The sequence below is a fragment of the Falco peregrinus genome, chromosome 1 (assembly GCF_023634155.1).
Source record: "Falco peregrinus isolate bFalPer1 chromosome 1, bFalPer1.pri, whole genome shotgun sequence".
Lineage (NCBI taxonomy): Eukaryota > Metazoa > Chordata > Aves > Falconiformes > Falconidae > Falco > Falco peregrinus.
The window spans coordinates 97,395,242-97,420,251 of NC_073721.1; the positions used below are offsets into that span (position 1 = coordinate 97,395,242).

General features: G+C 44.3%; 1 protein-coding gene across 2 annotated transcripts; it reads right to left on the minus strand.

The window, feature by feature from the left end:
* Positions 1–1,063: 1,063 nt before the first annotated feature.
* On the minus strand, positions 1,064–25,010 carry SLC35F4 (solute carrier family 35 member F4). 2 transcript variants are annotated; one of them, XM_027785726.2, is made up of 6 exons: positions 24,828–25,010; positions 20,456–20,753; positions 12,723–12,942; positions 5,885–6,010; positions 4,473–4,665; positions 1,658–2,739 (listed from the first exon to the last, which is right to left on the minus strand). In XM_027785726.2, exons 1-6 carry the CDS (start codon positions 24,949–24,951, stop codon positions 2,576–2,578), a joined length of 1,125 nt encoding a protein of 374 aa, XP_027641527.2. In that variant the 5' UTR covers positions 24,952–25,010; the 3' UTR covers positions 1,658–2,575. The 2 variants fall into 2 exon arrangements, with proteins under 2 accessions (XP_055655753.1, XP_027641527.2); XM_055799778.1 differs by lacking the exons at positions 20,456–20,753; positions 24,828–25,010 and adding an exon at positions 1,064–1,651 and having other exon boundaries at positions 2,650–2,739; positions 12,723–14,837.

Genomic DNA, 25,010 nt, shown 5'->3' on the forward strand with positions numbered 1-25,010 from the left:
TGGGTAGGCTGGCTGGTTTGTTTTGGCTTTTGAAAGGCTTTTCTACGGTGGAGGTTAAGAAAAATATTTGTTTGGCCCGAAGTTCTAGAAAATAGGAACTGATGTTTCCCAGGGATGCTGGCAATTCGGGGTGTTCAGTCTCTCATGAGATGCTTGTTGTTCAGCTGGGAGTGCAGCGGCTCAGGGGCCAGGGCCGAGAAGAGATAAGTAAGGCTGGTTTTGGCTTTACTAAAGGCACCCAGAACCCAGCGCCACCTCTTGAAAGTTGGTGTTGGCAAGAGGCAGAGCTCAGCGTGGCTCTGGGAGGATGTGGAGCTAGTACTGGAGCCTGGCGCATTTGAGGGGCAAAACTATGGGTATTCAAGTTCATGAGATGTTTGCAGCTACATGGTCACAGGCTGGAGCAGACCACGGGTGTCATGAGCAGGACTGGCTTTTAGCAAAGGCTCAGACAAGATGTGAAGCCAGCTAAGGGTGTAGCAGCAGTCCCGGAGTCAAGGGTATGATCAGCATCAGCTCAACTGCTCAGTTTGGGTGACGAGGGCAGGTAGAGATCCTACAAATCTGCAGACTAGTTCAAACTGTTTTAATTAGCAACAGCTCACGTAAATACGCTTTTCTCCTATGTTCAGCAATGGACTTCTCTCTTCCAACCAGACTGGGAGGCACGGTGTCTCAGCAGTGCCACTGCCCCCCGTGATGTCCTGGGTGTCGTGTGAGTTAGCATGTCAGTACTGAGCCATGGATTTCCACTGGCTGCAGGCACAACATTCAGTAGAGACAAGCTTGCAGTGCCGTGTCTCTGGGCTAACAGCACTGTACCATGTCCAGCTTGTGTGTGAAACAGCTTTTATTGTATATTTCACAATAACATAACTTAATGAAAAATTAATGTTTTGCACATTACGAATATTTATTTTGATGGTAATTCCTAGTCCCAAAGGGGAACATCAGCCTCTTCCAGAAATGAATTATCAAATATGTTAGGAGAGGTTTAAATGGCTTTCCAAAACTACTACCTCACGGAAAGGTCACTTTATTGAAAGTAGGTCAACATGTTCAATTTTGAGATTCAGCTGGAAATATCCGGGATTTGTATCCTTGAGAATGGGCTCTACTTTTGCCAGCAAAAGGAGATAAATGATGTAGACTTGATCCCTATTATAAACCCACCCGTTCAGTAAGACAAAAGCTTACGTGTTTTTTATTACAAAACATTTTATTGTAGTTATGTACAGCCGTTCCTTGATAAGTGTATAAATGTAAACATTTATTATAGATGTACTTCTCTTATGTTACAGTTCATCTCCATTCCAGAGTAAATGTCATTTCTAAGCATACAGATAGTGAGGAAATTTAAGCTATATTCACAGAATATACATCCGCGTGCAGTTAAAAGTCCACCAGCCCTAAGCTAGTGGTATAGACACTGTCCCATTAGCTCTGCTTCTGCTTCTCGTGTGTATGCTGGAGTCTGTGATGTCGTCGGCATGATCCTCACTTTTCTTCTCTTTCAAGCTGTTGATGAACCTCAGGGTTATTTCATCCCATTCCTCAGGGAGCAGCATGAGCAGAAACCCAATGCAAATGATGATGGTGGCTCCCAATCTCACTACGCTGAAGATCATTTTGTGCTTCAACAGATCCACAGCTGTGAAGAAGGAACAGCAATGTCATCAAAACTGCAGCAGGATGAACTACAGCATCAGACCAGCCTGGCACATCTCTGTAACCTGCATGTCGCACTCTGGCTGTGATACCGGCCACGTTGCTCTCAATCCTGTAAGTGACCAGCTCCTTTAGTTTAGAGAACAGCTGTGACCCCTGACAGTGTAGTACTCAAAGCGCCAAGTCTCCTCCATGCCTCACCACCTTCATGCAGGCTCTGAGGAAGCCCTGTAAGGCTGGTCTAAAGCCTCAAGGTTTCCTTTTCTCCTCTGAGGGAAGGTACGTTATGGTAACTCCTATCCAACTGCACGTTGCATCAGCATAACATTTCCTTGGGCTGCACAGACCACTGATGGGGAGACAGCAGCATGCAGGTCAGAAAGCTGGAATCAGTGCCTCCAGGCCCAGCCTCCGAACTCCACAACCAGCAACAACAGCGCATCTGAGCCCTTCAGCAGTTTCTTACAGGTAATGACTGTTTCACAGCTCTGACCTGCATTCCCCTAAAAAAAGGTGTTTCTTTGAAAATATGCTCAAATATCTGGAGTGGCGAGGCTAAGAGAGTGGAGGAGGAGACTGGAAGAGCAGAGGTTATTCAGCAAGGTAAGACTCTGGAGAAAACTTCCTTGCTGCTGTGTGGCAAGTCACCAGCGCAGGTGCTGAACCACAGCAGCACACCGACACTGGTGTGTTTCAGCAGCAACCAGCAGCTTTGAGCGGCTGGTTGGGGATCAGCCTGCCCTCTCCTCTGCATGGTATGGACACATTCCATTGCTCCCAGAGAAAGGAGGCAAGACAAATATCAAAGGCTTTCACCAACTGAAACACCCACCATCACCAGATGCATCTATGGAAGCCAAAGGAGATTGATCTGCTTTTGAAATACGTGACAACAGCTTTTGACTATTCAGACAATACACTGCTCCTGCTGTCTGCATGCCTGTGTGCTTATTTTCCCACCAATGACCACGGTACTTGTACCTGCATTTCCAGGGACGCTGAGCACTGTGCCGATGGAGATCAGAATGGGGTATGTAAGCACAACGCCAACGTTAACCAGAATATTGAAGGCTAGGGAAAAACAGAGAAAATAATACATGATTATGGGGAAAAACACTAGTGAGACTTTTTCTTTTTCCTCTACCTTGACCCTACAAGTATGATATATGCTCAGTATGCACACCACAATGATGTAGTTGTCACAAAGTGACTGATTTCTGTTTTTTTTATATAGAAGTAGAAGCTCTGCATGGGGGAAGAGGGAGGGCTGTACATCCTTTCACAAACTCTAATGCTGAGCTCATGACGCTCGTATTTCAAAGGTTTTTGCACGCTTTAATCAGATACCAACAACCTAGTTTTGCTGCCGTAAGTCATCATTTCTCCTCCTGCCAGAAGGATGGTGATTCCCAGCTTCCTCTCTCACCAGAGACTGTGTTGGTTTTGTCTTAATAGGACATTTCACAGGCGAAAGGCTGCCACCCCTCTAGCGGGACCATACACCAAAGGTGTTATCAGCAGGAGCTCATAATCTAAAGGACGCTCAATACAATTAGCTGATGAAGTTACCTGTGAACTAAGCAGACTGGAGTGAGACCATGGTCTTGCTGCCACGCTGAAGGCAAAATGAAAGCTGACAGAAGTACAAATGTTCAACACCTTTATGATTTGGTATTATTTTACATGACAGCATTCCCAGGCAGCTTGAATTTCCTCGAGGGATCAAAAGCAAACCGCAAAAACTTCCCCTTCATACCGTTCCCCAGGGGGCTCTTGCAGCCAGGGGCTGGTGCTGTGTGCTTGTGACAGGACCCCAGGTTCCCCTGATCACCCACCACCTGGTCCTGCTGGTAAGTTCCCTACGTATAAGGAGCAAGTCTGTCTGCTCTGCAAGGCTGTTCCTGCAGGGATGGGATTATACACTTAGGGATAATTCATCACCCAGTGATCTGCCTATATTTTGACCCTTAGGGCCTTGCAGAGCAGCTGCAATTCTGCTTAAAGTGGTTTCAAGGTGCTCACAGCACCTCTGCTGTCAGCTCAACCATGTCTCAGGATGGCTGTGCAGATGGGCTATGTGCTGGGCAATGACATCCTCTTTGTTTCCATTTAATATACTTGTAGTGGAGACAAAAACATCTTCAATTACAAAATAATAGAGACTTTACTACAGGAAAGGATGTTGTTACACCTAGAAATCAAAATACCCCTGGGCTGAATCCAACAGATTGCTTGGCTAGATAGCAATTGTGGCTCTGAAAGAGGGAGCGCTGTGGCAGGGCAGAGGGGAGGTGAAGAGCACAGGCAGTGAAACGCCACCAGCCTTTGCAGCCAACGCAAAAGCTGTGCGAGTTCTGCCCAGAGCCCTGCAGCACCCACAGGAAGGTGCCCCAGCGCTGTGGGTCCCTGTGCCAGTGCGCACCCCCCCCACAGAGCGTGCCAGGAACCCACTGAGTACATGCAGCCTTTTGAAATCAGACCTCCAGCAATTAAGCTGTGAGACCGAGACAGGGGAGTATCAATGAAACTACAGTAGGAAGGTAAAGATGAAAAGCGGACAATTAGTACGACTGCTTCATGTTTATTTTCTGCTATTAGTAATAGTATTATGGCTTCTTATGAAAAGTATTAATAAAACTTCTCAAGGAGTACCTGTTTGCACAGGGATCAGATTTGATCAGTGAGAGCTCTGCTGCTTAAGGGGGTGGGGGAAAATTGTACCTGAGGCTAATTTTGTACTGGGGGTGAGGGGTGGGGGGGATGGAGAAGAAGCTAGGAAAATGAGTAGATTTTTTATCACATACCTAACCAGAGGCCGGCTACTCCACACAGGTAACCCCATGGCACGGCAGAGAAGGGGGACCAGTACTCCACTTTTGTAAAATACAGTATGATAGGGGTAACAGAGATGAAAATTAAATTGAAGAAGCCCAAGGTAGAAACAAAATGAGCTGCTTCCCCAAAGTTTGCACTTCCAAGAAACATTTTGAACAAAACCTGCAAAGGAGAGGAGAGAGAAGGGTTTTAGACTTCATGCCTGTCATGGGATGCAACGTTCTCCTGCACAGTCTCCACTCCCCTGAGGACAGTGGGACACAGGACAGCCCTGACCAGCACAGCATGGCACTACTCGGCTCTTTCCGACAGATGAGTTTTGCAAGGGGATCTTTGGTCCAATTTTTGCCCTTTCCTGCATTTTAGCAGAGGGGGATGCCATGCTATTACTGTGGGGACGGTTGAGTCTTATAACAAAGCTTAAAACAAGGAGCCAATGTAACTAAGAACCCAAGGACAACACCACTCATGCAACAAAGTTACAGGATTTTTGCCCTGCTTGGCACTGTCAGAATTTGTGAGAGGACCCTGGTGACTTCCACAGCATGAACCTGCCCGTGAGAGGAAAGCCTAGCCTGGAGGGACTCGCTTCAAATTCACAGGCAGCACAAGCCTCATGGAGAATTTGTCCTACATGGGCCTAAATTCATGCATTTTGAGTGACTCGGTCACAACAAATTTATAAGCGAGACAAGCAAAGTTTAAAGCAGGCAGGCAGCTCCTTATCCCACTACAACCAACTCCAAACTTCTGCTCCTCTTTACACACACTTCGCCCTCCCCAGGCTGACAATACATACACATTTAGCCCAGCCTATTTCTAACCCAGACAGGTCCCTGCTTTCTTTGCCCCTCCCCTTCAAGAGCAGCCACTACTTTCAAGCAGGGGGCAAAGCCCTATGTGTCTTTAATGCATTGCCTGCACCAGGCACACACAGGGGCTCCAAGCCCAGCACGAGCGCAGAATATGCAAGAGAGCTGCAGTGCAGAGCAGGGATGAGCCGTGCATCCCCGCTCAGGGAAGGCAGCACTACATTCAGGCTCTCCTCCCTGCTGCACGTGGCAAGTCCCTTCGAAATAGTGTCAATAAACTGCGGTGGCAGGAAATGATTAAAACATGATCCTAAACTCCTTGCAGCATAGTAATGGAGATCTCATTAAAGGCTCATAAAGCAAAGTCATTCTGACTATTTGGCAGCTAACAACTAATTACCCTCATAGTAGATTTCCTGACATCGTGACATTGCCTGGTCACAGTATGAATGATGCAGGAGGGATGAATAAAACAAAACATTTTTTTTACAGTGATTCACCTTGTACTCATGCATTTTTAACCACCATGTTACAGAATATAAGAATACTAATAAACAGTTATGACCTACCTTATACAATGCAGATGTAGAGGCTGATCCAACAGCATATGCTACCCCGATAATTGAATCACCCTGGAAACCATCTGCATATGCCATCATTACGATTCCTGTGATTGCCATTATTGCTGCAACTATCTGCACAGACAAAGCAAAGCAATGTAACGCTCAGTGCAATTCCATTACACAGAAAGAGATTATCACTGCATGGGGTTTTAATGAGTATCACTAGCTCCTTTCTCTGACTTGAGGCTTTCTTGCTTTCCCTTAAATAGGGAAAATTATGTACGGCTGGGAGAGATGTAAAACATAATGAAAGTGTATGCACTGCTAGCGATATGGATCTAAAGCATTGCAAATTCTCCTGGGACCTACTGAGAGAGCATCCATCACTGAGTATTTTATAAACTGAATATCCACGTTGGAGATACGACTCCAAGATCAAGACGTTTTAAGACATTATGCTCTACTATAAAACGTAAGAAATATTTAGCAACGCCACCAATTTGACTTGAAATGCAAACATTTAGAAGGCCAACCTTCCCAGACATCAGTCCAGGAGAATGACCCCTGTATTGCTGAATACCAATGTACCACTGGCAGCTTTTCCAAGTCTGCTCCAGCTGTGCATGGTACTTCCTAACAGCACTGCCAGCTTTCTTGGACAGACATGACCAAATTTCTTTACGAAGCCTTTACTTTTGTGCTTAGGTTTTTGACCTCATTTGAAAGCCCAGGTAGCGGTTCTAAGGAGCTTCAAAGAAAAATAACAGAAATAATAACTCCGTATCTGAAATCCTGGGTCTTGACTCCAGGGACCTCAAGGAAGTGGTAGGGATTCTAACATATTTTATTCTTTGAAAACCTCCCTCTTCCTAATTGCCCTCAGCAGGTAAGTACAGAATCTGAATTTCAAAGACACTGAATGCCTAGCTTCCACGGACTGCAGTGGAAAATGTGCTTCCTTGAACCTGTAGAAAATCACAGCCCTATTTCTCAAAGATAGGGGGTTTTCCAGAGATTTTTTAAAAATCAGTATTGCGTTAAACATTTTATCATTATAAAAAGGCAGTTCATGTACTAGACCCGGGTGTAGAGCAGAAGACGCACAAATGCAGTTACCCAAAGCTGGCTGTTACAGAATCAGCAGCAACATTTAAGGTTCAGACCCTGTTTTCTCTTCCCAGATAGCCATTAAATCACACAACTCCCCAGCGGTTAGGCAAGGCAGGCCCCCCCGTTCATACAATGCAGTTCACCTCGACAGCACTAACCTCTGCAATCACGGCCACACTGACTGGCTCCCAAACTCCACTGCTGAGCCAGGCAGGGCATTTTGCCTTCTTGCTCCTGCGGCTCTGGTACAACTCCTGAGCCAACACCAACGTGAGACGGACACTTGTTTAATGAGGTTTTCCAGGAAGCTTCATTTACTACTAGACAAGCTTCTCACGCTTCACATGACCCACTTTAAAGTCATATTGATCAAACCACGTGTCCTTTTGCAGAAAAGCCCCACTTTCAGATCTCACACAGCTTTACTGACAGCCCCAGAAAACCCACTACTGCTCATACGAAGCAGATGTGAGCTAGACTGAGGCTATAAGCACAAAAATCCCACACAAGAATTTCAACAGAGCCAGTGAGGAGAGCAAAACCATTTCAAGGGACACACAGGATGGGGACACATGCCTGACCCAGGAAAAGGTGACTATACATGGGAGACAACAGGGAACCAGGAATCAACTCCCAGGGTAAAGCCAATCTCTCAGACTACAGGTCAAAATGTTAGTGCTCCTAAATCCCACCTAGGCCAACACCTTCACTGGGGAACTGATCTCCTGGTTGCAACTTGAAGTGTTTTCCCTCTCACCATTAGCCCTATTTAACCAGTAACTGAGGCACACAGGCACTCCCCTCTCATTGGCACCGCAGTGTCCAAGGCAGTCACAAACCACAGTGCATGTCTATATCCCACCTCACTTCTATTTGAAACACCCAAGCTCCAACATACAGTTCAACAAAGCTGCCTAGCTGTCACCTAAACCCAAAGATACCATTGATACCTCCAAATTCACTATGAAATGGCACTTGAAAACTTATTGACAAGGACTGGAGTCACGTATGTACTCGCAGTCTCCAGGTGTAATGTGCTGATTCGATGAGATCTGGAAGGACTTTAGTAAGAGGGCACCAGATGGCTTCCCTCCTTCCCTTCCCAGAATAACACATCCCAGCAGTCAGGCCATACTGGAGGAGGGCTCGAGTCCCTTCACCTGGAGGAGGGACACTGATCCAAGACTGCCGTCTCTGGACTTAGAGCTCTCACCAGCAAGCTGCTGAGGAGGGCAGGGGAGAATGCTGCATTTTCCAGTGCCTAAACAGGAATGTGGCCTTCAGTCCTTAAAGGAGCTGGGGTGCTGGAAGACATCACCCCGGGCTGCTCACCCTGCTGAAACTCAGGGCACATCTGGCACAGGACACACATACCATCACCCGAGATGCAGCAAGGCTTATTTTGATCCCTGACCTTACACCTACCCAAGGACCTATGAGTAAAACAAAGTTAAATTCTCTTAAAAGAATGTTTCGGTCCCATTAGGCAGGCACAGTTCCTACAGAACTTCTCTCTCCTACCTTCGGTTTAGTGAGCAGGTTGTTAGTAACATAATTGTGCAATACTGCTGTTCTCCTTACAGCTTATGCCAAGACACAACTACCACAAAAGTCCCAGCTTTGAAGCAACAGAGAATTAAACCCAGGACCTCTCAGCCATCAGCATGGCCCCTCCTGTGAGTTTCCAGAAGCCCCCCTTTGCCCTGCTACATTGCAAAGATGAAGCCAGGCTTCATCTCAGGCTGCACTACGCATCTTGCCTTGCACACAGATTCACGTGCAGCATTTCAGCTGTCAGCTGGAATGTTTCAGCTGAAATATTTCAAGCAACGTCTCCCACAAGGCAAAACAGAAAAGTCCAATGTATTTATCCCCTCCTTCTAAGGGAAAGGATTGAGATTTAACTCTTCATGCACACATCGCTCAGAACCAGCAAGTGAGTCCTTTCCTTGTATTAGTGAAAATGAGTAGGTCCACCATCCCCAATAGGTTCTTCCTATCCGGAAAAACATCTTCCCAGTCTGACTACACCAAATTTAGAGCCAGTTTCCTAAATTAATCCAATTATTCAGAAAGCCAAGCACTTTTTTTCCCTGAAACAACTAAAATGATAGGCACACATGGAGCACCATCTCATGAGACGTTAGATAAATCTGACACTAGAAAACAGCAAGAACATTATTTAAGTTTCACATTCAAGGCTCTTCCTGCAAATTATATACCACTGCATTAGCACAGTTAACCTCTGCCTAGCGATTGTCATGCGTTTTCTTTAGAAACTTGAGAGCACATCCTGCAGGCTTCTGTAAGCTGACAAGAAGCAGCAAGGTCACAGCAAAGCAAAACTCGTTGTAGCTGACAGCTTCTTAAACAAGGCTTTTAATTAATGTAATAGGGTAGGAGCCTCCTTGGTAAGGAATAAAATTAGCCTGCCACCTTTTTTTCTCCCCCCACCCCACCCCGAAGAGAGCAAGGCCAACCATCATTTTACCCAGGAACATTTTTTTCCCATGTGGAGCACAGCAGAAGATGAGTTGCTATAGTAAAGAAACCTCCCTCCATGCTAGTCAACCTTTTCTTGGGGGAAAAAGTGTCCCCAAACCGCTCCATACCTACCTAGTAAGTATTAATTCAACTTCCCAGATGAAACACAACCAAGGGCTCAAACATGCAAGCATTCAAGCACATGGCTAAATCTAAGCAACACAAGCCAACAAAACTACCCAAATATGCCACTTTTTTAAAACATTTGTGCTTGCTCTGAGCCAAAGCTGTCTGGACTTCCAGAAGCCTCAGTGTAACATGGATACATTATTAAGCTGGGAGACACTAGATGTGTTCAAGCGAAAATGATTACGGTGCAGGCAGGGATTGTGCCGTTTCCTTGTGCTGGGCAGTAGGTACTTCAAGGTACCCAAGGTCTACCTGCACTGCTCCTATAGGTAAAGAGCTATACAGCCATATACGTCCTTCTCATCTGAATACTCTTTCTCCAGCTAGTGTTCTTCTCTCTTGGGTTGGGTGAAAGCTTCTTCCCACACTACAGCATTGCCGCTGACGGCACGTGGCTCTCACTGCAGAACACACACTCTGGGTCGCTCAAATACAGCCAGGGCAGCTGAACCCTTGTGTGCAGCCCCCAGCAGTCCTTCTGCAGCTAGCCAACTCTTCCATGGGCAAGAATATGCCATACCATAAGGTGGCCATCAAGACAGGTTTGTCTTTAGACAGCCCGTCTGAAAATGCAGCCCTGCAGCCTGGCTGGCAGCTGCATTTCAGGGTGTGCAGGAGCAGTGCATGGGCAGGCAGCCAGGGGACCCCAGAGCCCTCAGGCAGCTGGCCATGTGGCTCCCATGCACCGGTCCCACACACGCATGGGCTCTGCGGGCAGCTCACAGGCTGCCTGCAGCAACACAGGGAGCTGGTGATGCTGGGAATCCGCTGCAGAGCCACTGAGCCTTGATGACTGCTGGTTCTCAAGCCCAAGCAGATGAAAGCTGTCTTGGATATACAGGTGCTGGCTGCATCCCCACCTCCGATGCACCACAGACATGCCCAATGGCTCTGAAGCTGAGCTCCTTTGAAAAACTGGCCGTGCTCCTGGGTGCTGAGTACTTTTCCAAAAACACTGGCTCACAGTATATGATTAAGCCCTTATTTCTTTTTGTCTCCTTACTGTCTAAATATCGTAATTACACTTGCTCTCTGAGAGGCTGGGGGGTGAAAGCAGTAGAGGCATTCAAAGCACAAAAGAAGGGCTGGGTCCGTGCTGCTTTGTTGTATTTCAGTTCTCAAACACTCTCCTGCATGGTCATTAACATCATTAAGTGTTATTCTGGCAGGAGGGCTGGTGGAAAATGCTGTTAATTACCTTCCCAGCAATGTGCATCCAGAATCTGCCAGTTAGCAGCAAAACAGTTTCTTTTACGTGCAGAATTTGCTGCTCACTTTTTCTGCCAGGTTTTTCTTATGCAAACCTCATGGTGTTTACAGCATTAATATTAATGCATATTTATAGTAACCTTTTTTTTAGTTAGTGAAAAATAATAACTGAAAATAGCTTTAGTGTTTTTCATCTAGGTTTCTTTAAGGGAGTAGGTTAGGAAAATGCAAGAGCTATGCCTGCTCTTCAGAAAGATGTTGCTTTGAGACAAAAATTAGCTTAAAGCGTACAAAATTTCCTATTTTTTCAGCTGGAACCTGATAATCGAGGGGCAGAGAACCTACCGTTCCTGTTAATTTCTGTAGAGAACTGAGGATTTCAGACCCTGCTTATTCTTTAAGTCATCAGCAGGCTGAGGGTAGGTCACATTCACCTGGTGCTTCTGTATTTTAAGTTGTATATGAAATAGAGACACAGGTGTCTGCCTTTAGCGCTGCAAGTCAAAACATCTGTGTCCTTACCTTCAAGGGCATGTGGCTGAGGTCTGTGAAACACGGGTACACCTCCTCAACATTGCCTAGCCTGGACAGACCCTCCACTGAGCCCATCCAACAAAACCCTCCTAGCCGATGGCTACCCAAGAGCTTAGTCGTGTGACAGCACATGTGTCTTGAGGTGCTCAGGCCCCATGTCATTACTAACTTCCCAGCCAGCCCTGTCGCACCAGGAAATTAGAAGAACTGGTTTACTTTAAACAATTTCCTCTTCCATTCCCAAACCCCAAGCACAGCACTCTGTTCAGTGTGCTGGTGGCAGCTCCAAGAGCTAGATCAGACAGATGCCTGTAAAACAAGGATGCCTTTTCCTTTCATTCCTGAACTCTTCTATGACGCTATTAATAAATAAAAAAGCTGCTGTGCTCATTTTTTTAAAAAACAAACTCACTCAGATGAGTTCCATGGAAAGCGTGATGGATCAGGACAGTCAAATCCAATTGCTGGCATCACACCTGCCCCCAGCCACTCCCTAATGAAGTTCAAGGCTCTTGATAGTTCCATCAGGATGGTACCCAACACAACCACTGGGCCTTGAGCCACCTCAATGGGGGAATCCGCATCAGCAGAAATGGCAGAAAGCCTAGCTACTCCTTAGCTAAGGTATAAAGTGAACAGTTTAAATTACTGCATATTAGGAGATTGGTGTATGTAAAATTACAAGAAACACACTTGCTTTCCCCTAGTTCCAGACGCACATCATTTCGCTTGAGTTCTTTTTTCTCTTTTTCCAAGGTCCATATTACTTGCCAGTGAGTCCTGTAACGCTTCAGCACAAAATACACCTTCATGCAAAACAGCTGCTGTTCCTTTTAAACCAAATTTAGCACACGTATGTGTGTGTGTGTAAAAAGTAACAGGGTGGCACAAGAAAAATACACTGCATGTTGAAAACAGCTATCTACCCAAACAAGGAATAAAATTGCTTTGGTTAGAACCTAAGCATTCATCACTAAGTTTAAAATAACATTAACTGACTGTACTTCAGCACTGTAACCCAAGACAGAGTAGATTTATATGAACTGAAAGTCCTCCTATTCTAATTTATCAAATTACACTTAGCTGTAATAGCTTCTTGAAATTCCCACATCAAATTATCTCTGGAGTCTGAGATCTCTAACTGATATTCAGGCTTAGGTTTGCATCATAAAATTAAATGAGAAATGGTTTCATGGTGTGTATGTATGTACATACACACCCACCCCATAATGTGGCAGTACTATGGCAGCACAACAGCTTGTGGATTTAAAGGCAATTATGAAAAGAAGAGAGAATTGAAAATCAGGCATGTCATTACCCTTGCTCCCATGAACCTGTCTTTCAGCACAATCCAAGAAAGCAAGAAGACAAAAGCTTTGTTACAACAGAATAGGGCAGAGACGTCTGTGGCTGTCAGCTTCTTTAAAGCCAGTAAATACAGGTAGTTAGTTAAAGTCCACAGAATAGAAAAGGGAGCAGTCCTTTTAAGAAAGAGTTTCAGCGTCAGACCATCTTCACCAAAAATCCGACTGCATTCCCTAAGAAAAGAAGAGAGTTTAAAACTCAGCTAGGATTTTCCTTAGCGCGTACTCCAACACAACATTCATTAGACTTTTATCACATTCAATTAAGTGCTTTTCCTAACTCCTCCATGCACCCATAAGAATCAATTGTTTAAATCACACAGACAAAATAACGTACAATCTTCCTAAAACAGCAATTTCACAAATAGAAAAGAAGTAACTTACCTGGAATAATCACACTCCTACGCAACAATAATCCCAGGGACTCGCACACAGAAATGAAGGTTAATCTGTAATGCACTGACAGTTCTCAGACTCTGCCTTCGAGGCCATGAACTGAGGGATTATAACCGCAATTTCTTCTCTTGAAAGATTTCTGTAGCTTGACAATTTTTTCTTGCTTTGCTCCAAAACCTGTTTTTATTCTTATTGAAATATATTCTCACATATGGCCAAGAAAGCTTTAAGAATTGCCTAAAGACAGTGAAAAATACTGCCAGACACATCACTATGGTGGGAAAGTCAGCCACCAGCCAGTGGGACCGAGCCAGTCAAACGAGAGTGTGAGAAAGGGAAGGGATGGTATTTAACAGCTTTATTTTATTATGCAGTGAAAAGTTGTGTTTGTTTAGACATTTCCTTGTGGTTTAAATTGCAAGCAAAATCTCCAGATTCCCAGGCGCTGTGTCACATACAACTGAAGTGAGCTGTTCACTTCTTAGGGTTTCACGAAAGGGAAGGGTCAGCTCAGAAGACACTGCTTTCGGGGACAGCACTGCTGTGCAAAGTGGTCCCTGCACAGGCTAAGGGGAGACCAACTACTCAAGCACGCAGCTTGATTAAAGCCACATCACTGCACCCCTCCTGAAACACCTCTACCTTTCCCAAATTGGGAAGGATGTTTTTTTAGCAACTCCACTGTCTTCATTCTTGGTTAAAGGTATTCCTCAAGATACTCCCAGTACGCTTCATTTCTTGACGTGGCAGGCTGTCCGACATGTCTATTTAAAACATGAGAGGGCCCACAAGTGAATGCTTCATACAACTGAAACACCAACAGAGCAAACCACGGTACCGTTAATCTGCAACACATCCTTAGGAAGCGACATTAAGGGACTAATCTAAATGCCACGAGGCCTCAGGGCCCCAAAGTATTCACAGCTGTTTATGGCTGTGTTTGGAAGATTGCTAAAACATTAATTATGTAGAACTAATTAGTAACTTCAAAGATTGCAATGCAACGTGAAGTCAAAAACACTTGTTATTTTGGGGGTGGTGGCGCCAGTGTAATAATTATCTTGATTTGGCTTTGCCTTTAAGGACAGATTTGTTTTCAGGACTCCTAAACCATTTTTAGTAATTCTGGGGAATTCTGCTGTTAAAAATATTGCAGTTTTTTACTATTAAGATTGGAAACCATCGCTCTCATTTTGAGGAAAGTAGAATAATAACATCTTCGCAATACTTGAGATTGGCTATGTCTTAACCTAAATGATTCTGTGACTCTACTTAATAACCACTCATTTCATACTGCCACTACAACGACCTGGCGTTACAAAGCAGTCATTTTGGGGAATAATAAACTCCTTTCTCAAACTCTGTGCCAGGGTGTCCAACAAGTCAACACTCAGGCAGGCGGATCTGCTAATTATCTCCCTCACTCCAGTTGAGCTCAGTGTTCTCAGAAGCCAGCTTGTCCTCCAAAGATCAGAACAGAAACACTACACCTTGAAACAGAACAGCTAGTGGTGAGTATCATTTATCTGAGATGCAAAGCAAACTCAATGAAGCAAATGAGTTAATGCTTAAGTTTGACTGTAGGCTTTTGTATCGCTGATTTCAACAGGAGCTAAAGATGAGTTTCCTTGTGTGAGGATGGACTCACAGACTTGAATGCTCGCTGAATGCAGATAGAGCAGCTTATGTTTAAAGGATGTTTTTCTCCCCTTGAGACTTGGGTGGATGCAGAGGGTGATTCTGAGCTCAACTACATCTCACTTCAAGACAGGTGGCCTCTGACCTGGACATGCCATGGCTGTGTCACCATTACATGACGTCAGAACCAGGACGCCCCATCTCCTGGCAAGAACAGATCTGTAACATGAACTACAGACCTGTATGGAGCCTGCTCTCTCCAACCCAGCAGGAACTCTGCCATCAGTTCTGATGCATGATTGGATTGTTACACAGTTGTAAATCCAACCTGTCTCAGAAGCTGTCAGGATCTGTCTTAGAGGAAACAAGCTTGTGCTATGTTAAAACAAGAAAGGTGCGTGGGCTGCTTACAGTAATGCAGGGCACAGTTAAGTGCCCCAGGGCTACGCTGACAGCGTACAAAGGCAACAGCCAAGCCATCCAAGTACATCATTCCAGTGGAGTCTGCCAGGCAGCAGGAAAAGCTCTTCTACAAATATGCCATGGGAAATTATACCCCAGTCATCCATCGTGGGACCCCACTGCCAGGGAGATGCTGGGAATAAGCCCACTGTTTCTGCTCCTCCATTCATGGGGAGGGCTTCCAAAGCCAAAAAGGACGAGGAAGATGCCAGAATGGGTCAGGTTTTGTTGTCCTGCAGATCCCTGGCATGTCTGCACACAGACAAACTCAGAGCAGAGTGAGGAGGATGGAGTCCAAAGTCCCCTGACTATGAGCCTTTGGAAGGAGGAAGACTCAGTGATGCAGCCGTCATTCTGGGTTGGACTCTGTGGGCTGGTTGACTATTTGGGAGAGGCAGCTGTGGCAACCCTGCAGACGTCACTTATCTCTGAGTTCCTGGATGCAGTGGGAGGTTCACAGGTAGGAGAAGAAATCTGGAAATGTTTCACAGGCCCCAAGCTGCTTAAGCAGATGGAAGAGCCTCCATCACACACAGCAGTGTACAATGACCATGCAACCAGAGGCCAGCGGTTCCTCCCTTCTCAATTAAAAAAATACAGCAAAGACTCGTAACAGGGTCATGCCGAGTGAGACAGAGACTTGATGAATTTACCTCCATGCCTAGGAGAACTCCATGAATAATGCTCAGTGAATGAGGAGATAGGGAGAATACTTTATCTTCCCAGTCAAGGCTACAGTAGATTGCCTTGGGCTTTGTGAGGGCTGGATGCTCAGTGGTTAACTCAGCCTCTTTGGCGTGCAACTAAAATTAAACTTGCAGGAATCATCAGATATGACAGTGATTAAACTCTGGGCTCAGGAGAGAGGGCTCCATGGATCCCTCCCCATACAGATAATAATGTGTAGGCTGTTGACTTAAAGACAGAGATGTCTAAGGGCAGCTGACCCTGAAACTATGACACAAACTATTTCCAAATGCACAAGAAGTCTATTTAAAACCTGCCCTCTAACATAAATAGCTCTTTTTATTTGCAGGTAGCCATCAGCTCTGGGCAGTGTGCCATGCTCTCAGGAATTACAGCACCTCAGGCAGTCATGTAGCTTTGCCTCTGGCACCCACTAAATAGCTTGCATTGCCTCTTAGTTATTCTAATGCCAGCCTCTGCAGAAGAATGAGTTTATTCACCCCTGACGCACAGCAGACTCTGGACTGTAATGCAGCAGCTGGTTTTAAAACAGCTTAAAGAAAAAAAACAGAGCTAACAGATGCTAGCTGAGGTAACGTGAATATGGCAAATGTAATTACATCACCTGGATTAAAACTTGGCACGGACACCAATGCCATGACGGTAGCAAGAAGCACCACAGGACCTTCTGTGAGCGCAAGTTGTTACTATGTCATTTGGTCCTTCTATCTAAATGATGGCATTTGCTGTGATAAAATATCTTCAGCTCCATTTCAGGAGACAGACACCAAACAGAGTAATGGTGGAACTGGTGAACTGTTTTCCAGGACTGACCAAGTCTGAACATTATGAAAGAGCCTGGCCAGCTGTATTTGTCGACGCAAGAGCTGGAGCAAAGGCAAGGGAATTGTGTGTAAACCTCTCACAAAAGCAGTGTCTGGCTCTGGGGGCAGCACTGCAGGAATGCTGTCTCCCAACAGGAATGGTCCAAGAGAAGCTGCCCTGGTTTTGTGCTGATGGTCTTCCTCCCTACTGTTAAGCCATACAGGGTTGAGCATCTTCAAGCAATAGAGATCCTCATCTCTCCTCTGAAAAGCACTTTGCAGTGAAGATCTAGATTTGCAGCGCGATTCTGTAAGCGGCTGAGAAAGCTGGACTGAGCTACTGCTGCAACATAGTTGGAGATATTTGTAGGTGACAAGCTTGCAGATGACAGCAAATGCCAGCTACTTACTTATGCCTGTCTTTACTCCAAGCGATGTTCACATCTTGTTATTGCTCTTGCTAGAAAACTAACTCTTCCCAACATGTTCATATTTATTAAACCTGCATCTACCAACACCCTTCCTAGCCAGTGCCTCAAGGTTGCATAGCGCCGGGTAGGGCTAGCCTCAGCTGTTGCATTGTGGATCTATTCTGGCAGAATTTGCCACAGTATTTGCCCTTGAGCAGCCAAGATGGCAGATGGCAAGGCAAAATTTATTAACATTGAAAATACCATTCACCTATTCCAAATCATAACTCTATTAGGATCCTGTGTCCAGTCTGTGGAGTATCTTCTGCTGTGGGAGAACCGGCAGGGTTAGATTTCCTATTCCTGAGCTTACTAAGCTTCAGATCATTTTATCCACCACTAATGCAAAGCGTTTCAAGCTCTTTATGTAAGACATACCTTTTATCTACAATACTGAGGGGATACCAAGAGCTGTGTCTTCTGCCCCAAGACAACCAAGATACTTTACTGAAATGCTGCAGGGTGGTAATAACCATGAATTAGCTTCTAAGACCACAAAATTTAATCTCCAAGGTAAAATGCAAAAGGTAAGAAATACACAATTTACAATCTCAAAGTTTACAAACCTTTCAGAAAGCCAGTCTAAAGCTAAAGATTGAGAATTCCACCCTTCTGAGTGGGATTTATAAAAGTAACAGTGGCCCTATTCAGCTTTGCCAGCCTCGGGCAGCACTTTGCAAGTCACTCGCATGATCACTGATCTCTGCCAAGATATCACAGACACTGTTTGTCCTGATCCACTGGGAATATCTGCTGGACAAAAAGCCGTATGTCTTTAAAGCTCCTAGTGAGTAACTACATCCTCCCGAAACACAAAGACAAATCACCCCTGGACTCTGAGACAGGCCTGGAATCGCTGCAGAATGGGATTTATTAACAAGAATTAGCTAGCTCACAGAAATAAGATCAGCAAATGAAGCAACAAGAAATCTTACAAAGTGTAATAAAAAGCCTTGTAACAGGAACAATATCAAGAAACCACACAGTTACACAAACAATTGACCTAGCTTTGAAAATAACCCTGTTCTGGAGTAGGAGGCTGGGATAAATGACCTCCGAAGATCCCTTCTGAACTAAATCTGTCTATAAATCTCTGAATTTAAAAACTACAAATGATGCTTTTCAACTCTTTAAGTCATGGGAAAATCAAGGGCTCATCCTGAAGAGATGTTCATTCCCATACCCAAACTGGAAGAGTGACTTGCCAAGTCATAACACTGCGCAGACCAAGCAGTTGGTCCCTATGATAAAGTCAGTATCGGCCAGCAGTTACCTCCTCCTTGGGATGTGAGTTCATGACGTACCTAGAATAGGAAATACTCTGGGAAGATGCCCATCAGCTCTAACACCTGTCTGCTGTTTCCACACGTTCACAAACCTACTTCACATCTCCGTGTGTGCAGAACTTCCTCTGGGCATGTAAGCATGTGTCCTGAACTTTAAAATCTGAACTCCTAACAGCCTGGGAAATGCATCAATTATTTAAGCATACTTGTATTATGTATTGCCACAAATGCCCAGAATTTTGCTCTGATGGATATATAAGCAACCAGCGAACGGCAGAGGATCCACCCGCAGGGATATTTATTCTCACCTTCTTCCTTACCTGTTGTGCATTTGTTATTACTTTACCCCATGCCCAGAAGCCAAGCTGACACTGTTAATGTTCTCACAAACACTCCGGCAACAATCTGAATGAAGGCATCATTAATGTACAAAGCACTAGGGTTTTCAGAGAAGCAGTTAATTAAGTGCAACTGTTCAATTTCAGTCACGCTGATTTGACAGAGATGATTATTTAGGGCCAAATTACATCCCAGAAAGCAGCCAAGGGAAGAATATGGCCCTGCTATGCTCCAGCTTGACAGTCACAAATTGAATTCCCTGTGTGCTCAATGACAACTGTGCTGAATCCTCTGTCAACGGGAACAAGGTACGGGCCACACGCTGGTTAATACCTTGCAGAACAATTCTGCTGAAGTCAGTAAGATTGTTTTCAAAGCAAGTCTGCACTGGAGTAACAGAATTGGGTCCCAGCTCAAAATTATGCTGTGAATTTCTTCCCTTCATGGGCAAGGTGTGTTACCTCTTCACAAGCTGAATTTAGATCCATCTTTTAAAGCCGCTTCTACATCACTGTCCCATCAGTAGAATAATGGAAGTGGGGGAGGAACTGAGGAATGAATTGTCCCAGAGTGTGGTGGTACTTCCAAGCCCTGAGCACACTTTAGATGCAGCTTGCTTAAGAACTGGCTAGAGTGAAGCTAAGCCAGCTTGGTCCTGCTGCAGCACTGGTGGCTGGATCAGGTGATCTCTTTGGGTCCCCCTCTAACCTTGTATTTCTATGATTTCACAGTAGCTACTGAAGAGGGATTTATAAATTTCTACCTCTGCAGACTAATGTTACAGTTAGTACTGTGGGCTCCTTTACACTTGAGGTTGAGAGTTCAATTATAACACGCAGCCATGTGGTGTAAGAAAAGACTGGAGTTAGAGGGATGTCTTCCCCTGGCTCTCACAATTCAGAGGAAGAGGTGGTTCCACATGGAGCCTGACAGAAAATGGAACAAAGCCTTCACATCAGTCCCTGAGGATGACAGCCACTCAGCAATGCCAACTTACCCCCCTCGGAGCTACAGGAGGAGGAAAACCAAGAGTCCACCACCTGCTCCAATTCCTGCCCCACACAAAAGAGAGCAGAGAAGGCTGCTAGGATGCTCTTCCTCCATGCTGTGATCCAGTGGGAAGCAAGGGCAGTTTTCATCCTGCTATACTTGCTGAGCATAGAGAGCAAGCTATGGTTTTCCACATGAGAACCATCTCCTCAGCTTTGAGCATTTCTTCCCAACTATGAATCACTGTGGATCCACTTCATACTACTGGTCTATCATAAATGGGCCTGAACAGATTAATTAACAGTCTGACCCAGACAAGAACACAAAATATCAAGGTATTAGATAATATAGCAAGATTATAAGCAAATTACTGACCTATTAACTCAGGGAAAAAAACACTCTAACAATCAATTACCCATTTTTTCAAGCATATATCACTCATCTGTTAGCCTTCTGTAAGCTATTTATGAATGAGATTTTCTGCAGCATGGCCTTTATTCTGCCTTCTCACACCAAGGGTCAAATGGAGAAGAGCAGTGACCTCAGTCCACAGAAATCAGGTTGTTTAAAGGGATATCGCCACAATAAAGCCCACCTGAATTTTTTGATTGGAGACTGCTTTTCCTGCGCAGTTGCAAGGTGCCCAGAATAATAAATGGGAAAAGCCATAATGTTCCAGTTTGTTGAGAACCAAGTCATGAAAAAAGGACAGTCAAAGGTCTCATACGTGATTTTGACAAACTGCGTGGTCCCAACCCAGGAGGAAGAGACGGACAAAATGATCAGAAATCTCCAGATAAGCTTGAGAAATGTGGATGTGCAAGACTGGCATCGTGTCTGTCCTTCAGCTTCTTGGCTGCTGCTCTCTGTGTGCATTTGTGTTCCTTCCTCTCCTGGAAAAAAAAAAAAAAAAGTAGAAAAAGAGAAGAGTTGCACACATAATGAATGCATTCAAAACAATTCTTGGCAAAGTCTCCCCTTCTGATCCAGACACAAACCATCCCTTGCCTTCTCCCTATAATTCCTCTATGTCCCACAAACACTGAAATCCTGCACAGAAATACTTCAGTAATACTTTCTCTGTCACTTCAAGGGGATAGGAAAAAAATCACAGTACTGATGCCTGAGGTAAAAAAGTTACAGTTAAGCTGTTGCCACTGTTCCCTTTATCAGCCCTTTTTGCCTTCTGTCAGCCAAACCTCTAGAATAGAGCTACATCCCTTGGAACCAATGACATTATAAAGTCAATTACTGTGCATGTGTACAACGTAAAAGCTGTCTGAGCCAGGAAGAAGTTCTTATTAGTCAAGATTTTAACTCAACAATCACTTTTTTATTTGCAAGCTGGGAGGGGAAAAAGAAACAGTTTGGTGGTTTTATATACCCAAGCAGAGAAAGGCTCTTTTCAGTCAAGTTAGTGTACTTACATTTTTGAAGTTAAAAAAGGTAACTGGACGAAACTGAAGATTGGCATGCCTAGAATAAACCTCTACACATAAACAAGGAGGAATCAGAAAGCTGTCATTTCCCATCTTAGTACAGTACTTTTGAGATTTATTAGCAGATTGCTGGAGATTTCCTAGCAGAAGAGAATATAATCTTCCTGACTAGTGACTTGCTCTTCCAGACACATCTTCCAGAGGTGTAACCCATTAAACCTATCTTGATTTCACAGATCCCAGCTGAAAACAACAGACTGAACTGTGCTGGAAACTGAGGAGCACTGACACTGTTGCCCCATAAGCTCAGGTGGCAGCTCCAAAATTTGCCTCATTCAGCCCCAACCATTTACTTCATTAGACCATATTACATCAGTTTGATAGAAGAAACAGGAGTTCCTTCTAAAAATCATGACCTGCAGCTATTCTTAACTATTACTATCAATTATCAGTCGTGTCAACACATGATGTGATGTATGTAAGAAACAATACAAATTGTTGATGTCAAGAGGAGCTATAGATGATCCACTGCAGTGAGAGCATACACTGTTCAACTTAAATGTGAAAAAGGTACCCGTTCAGACTCAGGTTTACTTTCTTTTTATATTACTCTTTCTGCTACAGCCGTAACAAAATGTCAAACCAAGGTTCCAAGTTATTACGTTAGACTGACATTGCATCTAAAGAACCACAATTCATCGTAGCAGGGAGCGCATTTGCAATCAAGAGTTTTCCTAACCAATATATGGAGCTTTTTATGATTGTATGATGTGTTTTGTTCCTAAAAATAGTCAGTATTCAGTGGCTCCATTGTTTAGTGGTGAATCAAGAATTTAAATAAAATTACAGGTTTATTAAAAACATCCAGAGGATAATCAGACACAGGCCTGAAAAAGCAAGCATTATTTTAGCATTCTCTTTGGCTGCTGAGAGAAAAATAGATATTTTTATGATACTAATAATGACTGACATCTTCTATTAAAAGGTAAATTACCATTTATTTGCAAGTTAGATGGCTTAATTACGTAACATCCAATTGCAGGTTTTCCTGCTAAGCAAAACTACCATGCAATTAGCCCTTCTTCAGCTAACAGTTAAAATAATCATAAGATAACAGAAGACTAAAGCACCTTTATCCATGCTTTCTATTTTTCAATTACCAAATAACTATGTAATTGCCGTTACTATGCATGACACTACCACTAGCGTTTGACTTGGACTTCACAGTCCCAGGTTTGAATGTTAGGGAAAGGCACAGAAATAAACACTTGTTGCAAGTCCTGCCTTGGACTTAGAAGACTTTTGTTAAGTTTTAGCCCGATTAAGTATACAGTGGGGAGTTCTTGGAAGTGCTTAATGGGCAGGACTCATCCCACGTAATGTAGTTAGTAAGTAATTGTGTATTCAGACTAAACATGTTGTCTACGGCTCCTTCATATTTAATGATAATGGACATGCATGGTGAGAAGGTAGCTGATTTCATTCTCATATATATCTAAGCCCACTGCAGGTGCTTAGCTCTCCCTAGACTAGATATTTACATTTATCTAAGCGAAATTAAGATGGATCCCCGGCCAAAGTGCCATAGTAGCTTGACAGCTGCTTTCCAAATCCTTGGGCTATGCCACCTAAATCTTGGCCAAATAATCAAAAGGACAAGGTAAGAAATACCTTTAAGAATAATGACAGGGCTTGAACTCAAAGACACATGGCAAGCAGGCACACAATTCATACTAAATAGGTTTAAGGACTTCCAAGTCATGAAGCTGGGGCTCGAGTAAGCTAGAAAGTAGCACTTGTGTTCAGATACAAAATTATATGCTAATGAGGAGAAAACAAATTGATCAGCCAAAGTGCTTGGTGGATAGCATTTTACAATTAGCAAGGTAGTAGAAATCCTTTGTGTGTGCATTTAGTTCAGTCTGAAATAAACCAACAGACTCACCCTGTCAAGAGCACAGAAGCAATCTCAGAACTCAACAAGGATGAAATGACAGGGAAAGAATGCAGATGACACTGCAGGTGACACACAGAGATGACACTGGTCAATGGCAAACTGTGTTGAAAGGCAGCTAGCAGTAGCACCCCTGCACAGTCCTGTCTATAACACAATTCTTGCTTGTGATGTCTCTGTGACAAGATGGTAACAGAAAAGCCTTTTGCTTTCATTTTTCAGAAGAATGAGATGTGGAAAACCAAAACCTACAGCTTTTCTTCTGAACTCTTGACTATTTGGCAACTACATCCTAGAAAATAATACCCTTTATATTTGTTTACCTACCTGTCAGGTCAGTCCTGCTTAGACCACACTGATGAGAAAGGGAAGATCAGGATAAAAGGGAAATTAATAAATGTGAAATAAATGTTTCGAAGAGTATGACGACAAGGCACTACTCTCTTCTCAAGTGACCTGAAGTCCTTTCTTAGAGAAGACTGATTCTGATTTTGGGTGTACCCTAGTGCTAACATGCACACAGTTATTTCAGCCTAACAGCTGCAAAAATGAGAACAGATCAGGTTTCTGGTATTTTAGATATGATCTTTACTGCAAGATGCTGTATCATCCAGTCTTTGCAGCAATAATCACCTCCAATATTTTTTCTGAGGTTTTCCATCAAAAGAGTACTCCTGGGGTACGAGATCCCTCCATTTTCCAGCACAAGAAGAAAACGGCTGACTCTTGCTGCCATCGGTGGTGAAGTGACAAGAGGAAGGTTCATCTCCCACAATTCCAGTGCGCAAGGGAGATCCAGCCTGTTCTTCCTCCCCTTTTTGCTCACAGTATCTACACAGTCTTCCAAAGAACTTGGACAGTTAAATTACTTCAGTCGTTTAACATCTCTCTCCTCCTCAAAAGACTCAAAGGCCTGTGGCTGGATACTGCAACTGCGCCCATCCCATCCCAGCTGGTGATGGATGGACATCATGGTGAAGAAGTCAGTGTGTTCACCCTACCTACAGGTGCATTTGATCTAAACTCCTGCAGTGAAGTGGGTGACACATTCCTGATGGAAGCCCTGAGGTGCAGCTGATCGATGATCTGAACTGCGATGGTCTTCCCTAGATATCTTTCCACCTGTTGCTCCTTCCCTTCTTCTTCACCACACTGTTCATGGTCTGAGCTGAGATTTTGTCAATGTCTTTGAGAAGGAACACGGCTCTTAAGGGTCCTGGTCTCTGGCCAGGCTGAAGCTGAGGAAACATAACCACTTTGTAAAAACTAACTTGTGTGCTTATGTTAATTATTTTGTCAAGATGTTCTGTGCCTACTGGCCTTACAATTTCTCAGATATCTAACACATTACATGTACCTACTCAGGCCCAGGCCTTTTCCTCCCATCCTTGCTTCCTTCCCGTCTAACCCCAGTTTGCACACAGGTACAGGAAGGACTTTCATGCGTCTTTGCTGTTCACAGCACCGTAAACCAACGTCAACATGCTCGGATTCTGCACCATCTTTCAAAAGACAGACGAAAGAGGCCTTTTGCAGGCATGCTGTGACGCCAGGAATGTGGCTGTTATGCCTACCTGATCTGCTCTGCCTCTCGACTCTGCTGTGCCGACAGATTCCCGAAGGACTTCGATTCTGCAGCTCAAGAATGGGAGCAGCAGAATCTTCAGCAACAGATAGAGGGGAGAGCTGCCTAGTCATGCCTCTGTGTCTGCTGGGGCAGTTGCCTCCTGGCTTGCATTGGATGACAGATGATCGTG